The following is a 13,343-nucleotide window of genomic DNA, read 5'->3' as shown; positions in this document are numbered from 1 at the left end:
TGTGAACGGAAAGGGTGTTCATTATGTACATGTTTCTGTTGGCTGTGAACTCCGATATATGTTCAAAATCCCATTTTCTCACTCCAATGCCAAACTGGCCAATCATCCTCTTGTATGTGAAGCTATTACGGCTTCACTATAAAGTCAACTATTATGATGTTAAAACGTGTTTGGACCCTCGTATAGAAGTTGGTTACTGTTCGCCATTCATTGTTTTAAGTCTTCATCTTCATAGCCAGAGGTTATATTTGAATTTTCTTACATTTGTAGTGGCTTCAGAGCATTAACGATAGCTGGGCAAATCTAACCAATGTACTCTACCTAATTACAAACCTCTATGTACGATTCCCATAAATACGACCGATGTATGTCCAACTTCTTTCGCACCTTATGTAGCCAACCATACTAATCGGAAGGTGCGGGCACGAATCCCGCTCTTCCATTATCTCTCCGTCCCTTCCATCGGTTCATGAACAACACATTCCTGCCATGGTTTTCTTTCTCTGGTCAGTATGACTGCTTTGCTCAATTTCAACTATTGTTTTTTTCTCCCTCTCCCTCTCTCTCTCAAGATCGTTTACTAGAGCCATCTATCACCTCCTGCTGAATTCTCCTACTCCCGTTTCCTTCCTGTATTGTGTGCATCGTCAAGAACCACTGCGGGTCTCCTTTCCGTGACTTTTGTCTCGTGAGGTTGTGTTCACAATGAAACATTTTCTCGAATTGTCGTTCTTCAGTCTCTGATGTGTTCGTACTCTGAGCATCCTTCTCAGACACTTCATCTTGGCCACTAAGATCATTCTTTCATCGGGCCTCCTTGTCGCCCACCACCCTGCATGATACAGCAATAGAGACCACCACCCTGCATGATACAGCAACAGAGACCACCACCCTGCATGATACAGCAATAGAGACCACCACCCTGCATGATACAGCAACAGAGACCACCACCCTGCATGATGTAGCAACAGAGACCACCACCCTGCATGATACAACAACAGTGACCACCACCCTGCATAATGCAGCAAGTGACCACCACCCTGCATGATACAGCAACAGTGGAACTACCGTCGACTCCTGCACTTTGACCTTGGTACTCATCGATTTAAAAAAATTAATCATCCATTCGAATTTTTAAAGCCATTTCAAATGGATAACATCATCTCATTTCCTTTACAGGCACAGGATGGAGTACAAAATAATAACCCTACATATTTCAGATGCCCGGAAAATATAGCTAAAACGAGTGTACAACTGTACATAACGTGATTTGAAGCTTTCGTGACTGCAAGAATCCATACTCTTTGGTTCTTTCGGTAAAGTCACGTAGGTATAAGCAGTTCCATTACTGGATTATATTTTTTCCGCCTGAGGACGACCGCTTGTGTTGCACTCGAAACGTCGTGATGTTATTTTTTACACCTACGTGACTTTACCGAAAGAACCAAAGAGTATGTACATATCGTGTTGTCTGAATCTGCCTGCATGCTCAGATTGATGAGTGAAGAAATCCTCTCGCAGACACCACCATTCATGGTACAGTGGTTGGGATATCATTACGAGTTTAATGAGAGGCCGTTTTTAACTGCCCGTGTGAATATGCATAGCCTCAGTTTCAAACATCGACATTGTACGACTTTCATTTGCTGCTGCTGCTACTTTGTGCAGCTCATTCTCCAAAGATGCCCTCTCCTCACAAGATGACAGAATGTCTTTGATATTAAATAATGTTTTATTTATTTATGCTCAAGAGAGCTGCACGTCGGGAAGCCACGAGCAATAAGATTATTTAATGCTGACATCTACATTACAGAGCGGTTCTACACGAGGGGAAAAAGGAAGCGATCATGTCTGCAGTTGTACGGACAAATCGATGGCAGCACTGTGATAGTGCATTACAATTTATTATCACCCTCTTCGCTTTTCTCACAAATAATTAACTTCATGGTAATTAAAGCTGCAATTATCTGGATGGTAATGGACGTGTCTGGCTTTTTGAAAATGAAGGCGTCGTATTTTTTGTTGAAATGTTGTACGTACGTATGTTGAACTTCTTTCGTTCGCACGGTACGTAGCCAACCGTGCTAATCGGAGATGAATGGCATTCAGAATTGACCAGGCCAATGAGGTCTAAACCAATGTATTGCCTGCTGATAAATAGTACGGAAAATTCAATGTAATTGACGTAATGGCATGGGCATTTTTTGGTGAACTTTTGACAAAGCACATTAATGTGTTTTATTCGTTTACATGAACGGCATAGTCGAAACTGCTTTAAGAATAATGTGTTAAAGCATGAGCAATGTAAGATAAACATTCCCTTTGCACACAAAAAAGCACACGCAAGGAAACAACAATTCAATATAGTGTTTTATTTTAAAAGCAAAAAAAAGCAAGAAGCTGTCATTTAGACTAATTTTAAACTTTAAATTAATTTCGAAATCCTTTTGAAAAATGTGAATTGAGCATAAAAAAAATTAATAAAACTGTGAAAGTAACATTGTCCTTGATTAAACGCGTAATCACGTGACAAATTATAAATTATATTCGCCGATGATGTCATTCCCAAAGGGACATTTCATTTTCTCAAAACGCCCAAAATTCTGATCATTTGAAATTATATGGACCTTGGGATTTTTTTTTCTAAACTTGAATTTATGCCACCAAAGCAGTCAAGAGTTTTGCCAGGATTGTTTTTTTTCTCTTTCTCCATTAGGCAACTCCACCTACCAATCGAGGTGGTCTCAACGTGTTGCCACCAAGACCACATCTGTGTTCACACCTGCAGCAGCTCCCTTCGTTCTTTCGAGCTCCTGTATTGCCAGGAGTCACTCAGGGTATCTCACAGCCCACATTTAATTTCCACTGGCTGTGCTTAAAAAGCCTGAGGGGCTAAACAGCAATGTTTTAAAGGGTTATATATATATATATGTTGGTATATATATTCACAAATGCAAACAAAACGGTTGATACTGCATATTAAATTCTGATATTTTTTGCCGTTTGACAAAAAAGTTTTTCTTATTTATTTTTGCATGAATCACTGACGTACAAAGTGCCAATTGTAAACACCGAATGCAGACGTGGAGCGAACGCCGAGTCATTTCGTAGATTAGGGCTACGATTTATTTACTTATATACAAATGCGTGAGATTACGTTGTCAAATACTTGGCGCAGCCACTAAGTGCCGGGGGAGTAATCTCGTAGCGGCAAGCGGTCGTAACGATGCCGGCTCACGCCGAGTAAAATATACACGCAGATGAGCACTCCACGAATCTGGCAGAATTCGCCGTGCGTCGCCCTACTGCTATGCAAAAATAAAAATGGCTACAATGTCACCGTCTTCGTGTGCCACATACACAACTAGGGACAGGCCCTTTGAGCGTAAAAAAAACTAAAGAAAGCCAGGCTGAGGCTGGCTTTTGCCGCTGTGTATTTTCCAAAAGCTCTGGTAGTTTATCCGGGCCTTTGTGTTTTCATCAAACACCAAAACCAGAACAGATTGTCAAACACAATGCTTCTCTTCTCTTTCTGAGCGGCCCTTCATATTTACGGTGTTCACAGATCATGTATCCATTCCTACAGCGGATAAATCAAATGATGTGACATATAATATGTAGAATAAAACAAAACATGCAAATACGAAGTACGTTTTTCTTCCTCCAGTATATCAATGTAACAATAAGTACACGACGAAGGCGATCCAGGTCTAGGTTTACATTTAGAATTAAGCAATAAACATAAATGTGCTGGAAAATAATTATCGAAAACTAACGGTCGCATGTAAGGACAATCAACGTTTCATGTGGCAAATGGCAAATAAATACACGTACATGAAATAATTTAAATAAATACACGAAACATGTGCTAGATCCTACTGCCAAGTTCTCCATTACCCAAAGCTTGCAAGAGGGGGGGGGGAAATGTAACCTGCCAGATGTGTTGTCTGCAACAAACCGAAAAAATATCGCCAAGCACACTTTCATAAGTTTTTGATAAAATGTTTTTTTGGTTGTTTTTTTTTGTTGCAAATTTAATATACACGTAATAGATACTAGAAAAATATCAAATATTTATTGTAAACATGTAAAGGTCAGTAACTGATTGATAAAATTACTGATATTATTTTAGTTTTTTTACATAAGTGCACTTCATATTAAGACGTTGAAAAGCACTTCATATCAAAGAAAAGCTTATGTTACACCTTGGGAAGCAATCACTTTCTGCAAAATAATGTTGAGCGATAACAAAAAAATCCATATCCTTTTTTTCCCCACTAGAAACTTGTTTTCACCGTCATAGAACAACACACTGCGCGATATTTCAATGTCTCACTCGCTGGACACAATCTCCTTTTGCTGCTTTGGACGCACGTTCCTTTCCTCGGCCGTTGCGACGTGCTCCCCCTGACATTTCAACAGGCGTGCTCGTTGGTTTTCCTGGGTTTGGCCACGTGCTCACGTCCTCACGCCGTTGGCGAGCTGCGATCGCAGTGTCTGAATGCTGGTCATGATCCTCTTCTGATGTCCGGCCAGCGTTACGTTCACTTTCTGCAGGTCGCTGTGAAAGGCACACCGAGTGTCGCGGGTTACACACAATGCAACGTCAAGACTACAGCTCTCCTACGTGTTTTCAGGCAGGTGTTGTCGTCGCTACTGTGGGGCTATGATGTCCCAAGTTTCACTCCATGTGCTGCGAACGTCTTCCGAAGCTCAATTCAGTTCGGCACGTGAAAATAAATGGCAGCGACTGTGTCATGGTATGACCCGAAAACCCATTGGAGTCATACAGCACAACTCCAAATACCCATGCAATAATACAACATACAACAACTTGCCAACACAATGAACACATTTTTGCTTATAGATGTACATGTTTTGTTACTGATCAAATATAATGTTTTGCACTTGATTATTTTTTAAGAAAAAATACCCTTACTTTGCTTATTCATCTTTATTTGTTTCATTTTATCACTTCTCTTATGTAAAAGAGATGCTTGGCTCAGTGAACTCTCACAAGGTTACATCCGTAAATTTATCAACATTAACGCTTAACCATATCGTTGTAAATTTAAATTTTTCCAAAAAGGCGTTTAATGATTCTAACGAAACAAAGAGATCAAGACCACATAGATTCATAATAATAATAAAAATATCACAACTTTTAGTGGGCTCTTCGAAACCCTAGCTTGTAAATGTTTTACTTTGCAAAGGCATTAAACAGAGATGAGTAATGGATGTGGGTGTGGGTGGTCGTGTAGCTGTCAGTGCACTGTGCTACAAACCCAGCGACAAGAGTTCATTACCGCTCATGGCCAACACCAATGACGAGTATCTGCACAGGTCCTGGGCCTCCCCTAGGTCGACTCAGCCTCAAATGAGTACCTGGTGCAGTGTTTAAACATCGCCACTAGGGAGCCAAATTGCGTGTCGTACCGGCCATCATAGATGCTTGTTAACAGTACTTGCCCCAAAAGCCTGGTAAGGCTATACAGGGGTTATTTTGTCTTGTTTATGGGTGGTGGTGGTGGTGTCATTTGGCAGTGCCAACCCTTACTCCGGTGTCATCTGTGCGACGGCAGGCCACGACACCAAGCCGGCGTTGGTGAAGTTCTCCTTGTAGCGTCCCATCTTGATGTCATCCAGCCACTCCCCCACCGAGCAGAACATCGTGTACTCCGGAGCCTTCCTCTCCAGCAACGGGTTCGAGAGCCTCCTGAAAAAAGTAAAAAATATAAAACGTAACTGTGAGACAAAGTGTACTTTCAGTGCAACTCAATTAACCCAAGTCCGACGAGAGATAAAGACTTCACTTCTCATTATAACAGGGCTTTTATTTAATGTTGCTTCATCCACGGAGGGATTTGCGCAGATAAATTAACTTGTGGTTTGCACAGGGAAATTGATGGACCCAACAAAGGTCACGATAAGAAAGTTTTAAAAAGGCATTTGGAGAGGCGGTATCATGCAGTGGGTTGCACACCGCACTGTGAACCCAGTAACGCGAGTTTGATTTCCAGCAATGCCTCTCAGTGGCGAGTGATATTTGACCTGGGCCAGGGTCAACCTTTCATCAACCCAAGGTGACCAGTGTGGAGAAGTATGGTCAAGCAACTTTAGGACAAACACAACATGGTGGGATTCATCATGCAGCAGTGGATTCACAAAGAGCTATAAATAAATCTATGAAACATGGAAGACATTCACTACTCTAAATGTAACCAGCTCTCACCTTTTAAAATGTCTCATCTGGTAAGTTCAACGTGTGAAAACTATCACACAAGATGCTCCAGTTTTACAAATTTGTGAAAATATCGCCGTTGTTTTTTTTACCGTAAGTATTTTATTGGAAAAAAAAAGATATTGAAGTTTTTGAAATCAACATGCAAGAAGGTTCGGGGAGATGTTTTACCACTCAGTAGACTGTTTTAGTTTCTCCCCAGAGCTGTCACTTCATTGGTCTTGAGTTGTTTACGGCAATGTGTGCAGGTGCTGTTCATCTACCAATCAGCACGGTGACCTTCTCTCCTGCTGCTGTTGCTGCTGCTGCTCAGCACGCAAAGCCCCGAGACCTGCCTTGTCTCATGCCTGGGTCTGTGCCTCCCCTCCGGGGTCGCCTTAACCACCAGGCCTGTGTTGTCTACAACAGCAAGCGTGCCCGCGGGGGCTGATCATTGAGCAGGCAATTGAGTGATGGATGGCTTTCCGTTGAGTGCGCAGTAAATCTAGTGCCATCTCGAATGGGCCGTTTGAAAATCCCAACCTGACGCTTTCGTTTACACGCTTTATATACGAATAATAAAAGAGCAGCTTGCACTGTGAACGAATATTGCAAAGAATAATAATATTATTAATGAATGAACGGTTGTGCGGAGCGGTGGTGCAGTTTTGAGCGCACTTTGCAACCATGTGAGCTCAGTTTGATTCTCGGTGGCGGCTATAACATCGGTGGCAAGGTGATGTATGAACCAGTCCTGGAACCCCCACTAACTCAAGCACTGGCCAACGTGGTGAAGTACGGTCAATGTGTTGTGAACGATGTTGTGTACAAAGGACTGGAAAATTTTATTTTCATTTTTAATCAATCTTTTGTCCTGTTTGTCCAAAACGTAAAACCATTATCCTCTCATCACATTGCTACTCACGTTTCTCAAATACGGATGTTCTAACATGTAGAACAGCACAATGACTGTGGCACCTTGAGTACGTAAAAGTCATGTAACGTGAGCTCTATTCACTTCGGTCATCGCCACAGGGGTAATTCTAAGAGACCCTGACATTTCATACATTAATCCACCGCGCTATGAAAGTACCTTCACCAGCACCACGGCTAAATAGTTATAAATTGTCACGATTCAAGGTCACAATTTGCTTCACAAATTAATATTTTTTCGTTTGATTTTCATCCTCCCATTTATATTATTTCTTTACTCTTTGGTTCTTTCGGTAAAGTCACGTTGCGATCGAAACGTCGTGATTTTTTTTTTCTACGTTGCGATAGAAACGTCGTGATTTGTTTATTTTATTTAATTTCTACCTACGTGACTTTACCGAAAGAACCAAAGAGTATGGATTCCTGCAGTCACGAAAACTTCAAATCAAGATGACTATTTCTTTGTTTGTCGTATGTCTGTTTGTACAGTTTTGGTCACTTCATATGCACTTGTTTAAATGTATACCACCAGTATATACAAAATGTAATGAATTCTTAACGTGAGCCTGAGAATGCATTTTTTGTCACTCAAGCAGTGCAAATGTTAAATGCCTTGTATATGCGGCAAATTATTTACCACAATTGCAGGTGTCCCGCTCATAACTGACTCTGCAAAGGCAGGCTATTACCCATTGCTCAACCCACCTTAATGATATTTATTTTGGCCTTTCCTTCTGCCAATGATCAAAGGTTCAATATGGCACAAGATACGCATCGCGTGCAAGGAAGCTGTTAACACGGATGGGGTGCTATAAGGTAATATCAACAAATTCCATCGCACTTTGCGCCTGTGCCGGTTTCCACGTGGTTAAGGAAATAAACCTTTGGAACAATAATGCAGTGCTTGCAGCAACACATGCTTTGTACACACTATGATGGCACGCTATCAATTAAAAAAAACATTTTAAAAAATCTACCATCATGATTTTTAAGAAAACACATCTTTTTTTAAACCCATATAAAGATTCACGAATCAGTAGTGGAATGTCTATTATCTCTGGCACATTTTGGCCAATTTGTTTAATAAGTTAAGGACTAATGAATAATGCAATTCAGGTCAATATTTATTCAAACAGTCTTAAAGCAGTGCAAACTGATTTAAAATTCTGCAGCGAAAAGGCTAAAACTTTAGGAATACTTTTTTGCTATACTCCATACTTTGCCAAAAAAATGCAATCTTGTATATCTTTTAAATTGCAGAACTGTTTTGCCATTCGTTCCAATTCTGACACTTTCAGAGCTGCAGTTATTGTGACCAAATTTATAACAGACTCACCCACATCTATTTGAACCAGAGACAATGATCTTATCCTACGAGATAATAATAGTGGGGACCGTGATGACGGTCATTGTACATAATGAATGGTGGTGCGGTGGGTGACGAAAATGGATGATGGATAGCCGTTAAAGAGCGACGCAATTCTAAATCTGGGCTCTGAGAAATGCAACCAAGGGTAACCAACACCGGTGAGTGCCACAGCAGGGCACAAAAACAGGTTCGGCAAATCGAGCGCGATAATAAACCCCATCGCTCGCCTCGGAACCATATTCACCGCATTCCCACCGTGCCCTTCACCTTCAAGTTAATGTCAGTGGGTAAGGTCACTAGAGGGCTGGATGCTCTTTTCTCACAATGCCATTCAGCCTGGCCCCTGTCTGCCGAACCCTATCCGCCCCCTTAAACACTTGCCCACACACTCGCAAGGCGGGGAGCGGTGGGGGAGATCGCCTTGTTTATTGCGCCACGGCCTCGGTGAGTATTAACGAGGGTCATCACGAGACAATTAACAGCTTGCGAGGCTGGCCGTAGCTTGCGCTCCACTTTGGTATTCTTAGGTTTTTTCGGTAAAGTCACGTAGGTAAAAAATTTGAATTAATAAAAGTTAAATAAAAATGTAATAAAAATCACGACGTTTCGGAGTTTCTCTTTACTTGATACAGCTATCGTGCTGTGACGGTTCAACCTGAAGACGGAAGCTTGTGTTGCCTCCGAAACGTCGTGATTTTTATTTTATTTTTATTTAACTTTTATTAATTTTAATTTTTTACCTATATGACTTTACCGAAAAAACCTAAGAATATGAATCCTTGCAGTCACGAAAGCTTCAAATCTAGAATTTCCACTTTGGTAGTTGATCGGGGATGACTATTTTTGTTCATGCATTACTACCTTTACAGAGCCTGCATTGCATGTGGCACATATTTGCAAACTCGGTGACACAAACATCACGAAAGAAGACGATGAATATAACTTCATGAAAAAAAGAATAATGATAATATACAGCCCTTAGTCCATCCACTGCCAAATGAAGGCCTGCCTATACGAAATAACTTACCAATAAATAAATTAGTTTTGAATCAATATCAAACTACATTGACACAAATTGTTGCGTGTACGTTTTTTACATAATATACGTGTATTGACTACACCGCAAAACTATTTGTAATATGCTGTTGGATATAATGCACGTGAAAACCTGGCCAATGATGATGATGAAAAATAGGCTTGGGAGGCACGTATGAAGAGAGTAACAGGCAGCCCTGCATGTGCATTCCCTTTGAGTGGGGGAGACTGCTGATGGGAGGTGAAGTTGCTGCCGCAGAAAGTAGCGCTGGTTGCTCAGCAGGGAGTGCTCTCACACGTAGGCGAGCATTCAATCAAAGCCCCAGCTGGAAGCCAAGGGGCACGATGCTGCAGATTGTGCTGTCTTGTGGTCCAGACATTAAACTCAAATCCAGTCTGCGCCGAGGACATTAAACACCGCAAATCTTTCAGCAAAAAGAGCACGGCTGTTAACCCCCGTGTCCTGACTAAAAAAAAAAATGTCAAAAACTCGCCGGGCCGAATCCTCCGAGTGAGCCAATTCTCAAAGTCAAGCTTTTAAAAATTCTCCCGTCAATGTTAAATATTTGTGTTGGACGTCTCTGCAAAAAGACGTGCACACATTCTCGATGGGAAATTATTCTTAACACGGCCTGTCCAAATCGCTCGTCTACTGCTACTGCCATGGTTACTGTTGCCGTGATCGCCACTCGTTGATGCCTCCACGTGTGTTGAGGACTCGGTCTATCAGACGAGACTGCTACGTCTCATCCGTACTCTGTTCAACCACCACACTGCGGGTCAAAGCAATTCCCCCTCTGATTATTATTCCCTCACACTGCGCTATTTTGGAATTCCCTCCCATCACCTCTGTTCCCAAATCCTATAATGTTGCTCAATTAAACAAACGCGTTAACTCTTATCTATTACAACTTTAATAGTGGTTAACATGTGGGTTTGTTGGGGCCAATATTATGATTCACAGTTGATTTTTTTGGGTGAAGCCAGCCCAAATAAATGTCGTTAAGACCCCACCACCATCCGACATGGCCAAACTATTTGGCCGGGTAACTACGTGGCCTAATCCAAGGAACGACGATTAATTTTAACAGCGCTTGGCATTCTGGGGCCATTGGGCTTGTGCGCAGTGACTGCAGTCTAATAAATGAAAAAATAAACCCACGAGAGAAAAAAAAGATGCAGTGTGACTCACTCGCTGCCAGGCTGTGCAACGGCGTGCAGGCTGGCGGGGTTCTGCAGGAGCTTGTCCAGGTAGGCGAGGATCTGCGCAAAGTTGGGCCTCTCAGTGCGCTCCTTCTGCCAGCAGTCGAGCATGAGCTGGTGCAGCGCCGGCGGGCAGTCCATGGGCTCAGGCAGCCGATAGCCCTCCTCGATCGACTGGATCACCTGCACGGCACAGCCGTCATCCCGTCGTTATTGCCCCTGGCTCTTTGCCTGGTCGGCACACTGAGTGCGGGTAAATCATCAGCATCATCACCACCAGGATGTGTGGCCCATCGAGATTCCAAGTTCTTTCTTTGCATTGGACTATTGTTATTCTTAGGTTTTTTCGGTAAAGTCACGTAGGTAAAAAATTAAAATTAAAATGAATTAAAGTAAAATAAAAATAAAATAAAAATCACGACCTTTCGGAGGCAACACAAGCGGGCTGTGACGGTTCCACCTGAAGACGGACACTTGTGTTGCTTCCGAAACGTCGTGATTTTTATTTTATTTTTATTTAACTTTTATAAATTTAATTTTTTACCTACACAACTTTACCGAAAAAAACCTAAGAATATGAATCCTTGCAGTCACGAAAGCTTCAATTATAGAATTAATTGACTATTGTTCTTGCTCCCTTTCACCGATTTATTTTCACGTTAATTCCGTAACGAATCCATTTGGAAACCTCAAAAAGCAGCAAACAAAATGCCCGAGCATGGCTTGCAGAAGATATTTCAAAGGACTTTCCCCCTGCAAAATCCTTCAAGTGGCCTTTTTATTCCTTTACACAGTAGGAGGCATACATTTCTATGCACCCTGCTCTAAGATTGCTTGTAGCTTGATATCCAAACCGTTATTTTGAACTCTCAGAGCAGGAATTTATCCAAATCAAGTGCAAAACAATCGAATTTAATGATCGTAATTTTTTTTTTGCGCGTAGTTACCGGTGATCCAACCGAGACAATCGATTCGCTACACTTGAGAAACCAGTTTAATCACTGGCAGCCGCCCAGATTCAAATCCAGGACCTCGACGGTGCTGGTTCAGTGCCCTGTCCCATGAGCCATATTATTGTGTGCCCCACATAACAGTGCATCACCTGGTTTGCAAGTAAATGTGGGAGACTGGCAGATGTGGAACGATGTACCATGGGTGGGCTGTGAGGCATGGCAGCCTCTATTTCCCCAACAGCTGGCAATGCATGCGTGCAATTTCTGAGCTTTTGTTATAGAGATGTGCGGCACTTCTTAGTTGACATTCTTTGTTATTCGGTCCACGGCGCTGCAGCTTACGTGAGCCATCACTCTCCCCCCCGTTTCTCACCGCTCCTTCGCGCGCGAGTACAGCGTAACGCTGACGTACGGCTCCACTGCAGCGATGTTATCAGACCCGTAGTTCTGCCTTACACCTGGGTATATGAATATTTTCAGGCCGTCTTCGTAAAAGGTTTTAACATGCGAGTGCGTAGAGACGTGCAATTTAACAGGACGAAAAAATCCACATTCTGTTAGATTTTTTCCACAGTTAAATTAAATATACACTCTGTAAAGATGCATGATTAAGAAGTACACACATTGAATTATGCACATATTTATTTTCACTATGCCCAGGTTATGTGTGGCTCTGAAGTAAATGTGAAGCTTTAATAGTTTAATTCACAATTCTAACTTTATGCAATATTCTGCATAGGTGTGCCACTTTAGAAGCATTAGTGAGTACAATTTAAGAGATTGCACATTCAAATCGATTCCATCAATCGCTGTGGGCAGGGGTGATCGGCTCATCAGCAGAGTTCTTGTATGCGGTCGAGGGACTGAGGATACTGCCGAGTGAATGTGAATTCATGAGCCCACTTGGTCATGATGTACAGACTTTTCATATCTCAAATGGGATACATCACCGACCCAAGCCTAGTGTTTCGTATTAAAAGCTCTAGCAACAGAATTTCATATTCCAGCAGAGACAACGGACAAAATTGGCTTTTTTCGTCTCCTATTGAGCTCTGTTTCTTTGCACAATTGAGCCACTCGCCAGCGGTGAGACTCAATGAGGGTAATCCAATATTGTACACAAACTGCTGCACAGACGAATTGATCAGATTATCTGTCCTGCCAGGCTCTGATCGTGCCCAGCATGTCATCCGCAGCGGCAACTATATTAAATGAGAATCAGGTCGCTTTTATTTTTTATTCCGCTGCCTATTTATTGCCGTTATTTATGTTCACTCACGTCCTGGTTGTTCATGTCCCAGTAGGGCCTCTCTCCGTAGGACATGACCTCCCACATGAGGACTCCAAAGCTCCACACATCGCTGGCCGATGTGAACTTGCGGAAGGCGATGGCTTCTGGGGCCGTCCAGCGGATGGGGATCTTGCCTCCCTGCGCGCAGCCCACAAACATTCGGTGTTCTTATGAGCTTGTGACTCAACGTCATAACCACCATTAGCAGCAGCAATTATCAATCCGCTGCTGGATGAAGGCCTCCTCAAGCCGTTGATATCTCTCACGGTCTCACGATGCGACAGTCCATCCAGTAGCTGCGCTTGGCTTCCTTGAGTCACTGATTCATTAGCACTGCCT

The 13,343-nt window shown here is 42.4% G+C and overlaps 1 protein-coding gene across 1 annotated transcript in view; it reads right to left on the bottom strand.

Moving 5' to 3' along the window:
- Nucleotides 1-2,357: 2,357 nt before the first annotated feature.
- The window catches only part of LOC133349484 (ephrin type-A receptor 4-like), a 70,054-nt gene continuing 59,068 nt past the window's right edge, over nucleotides 2,358-13,343 (bottom strand). Inside the window, exons 14-17 of the mRNA XM_061562978.1 lie at nucleotides 12,993-13,142; nucleotides 10,750-10,943; nucleotides 5,558-5,716; nucleotides 2,358-4,561 (exon numbers count right to left, since the gene is read on the bottom strand). Of these exons, the coding sequence (XP_061418962.1) occupies nucleotides 4,459-4,561; nucleotides 5,558-5,716; nucleotides 10,750-10,943; nucleotides 12,993-13,142 (606 nt within the window). The 3' untranslated portion in view covers nucleotides 2,358-4,458. The remainder of the gene's footprint in view (nucleotides 4,562-5,557; nucleotides 5,717-10,749; nucleotides 10,944-12,992; nucleotides 13,143-13,343) is intronic.

The sequence above is a fragment of the Lethenteron reissneri genome, chromosome 30, assembly GCF_015708825.2.
Source record: "Lethenteron reissneri isolate LAM-NWPU_2019-01 chromosome 30, ASM1570882v1, whole genome shotgun sequence".
Taxonomy (NCBI): Eukaryota; Metazoa; Chordata; class Hyperoartia; order Petromyzontiformes; family Petromyzontidae; genus Lethenteron; species Lethenteron reissneri.
This window is presented reverse-complemented; position numbering and strand designations above follow the sequence as displayed.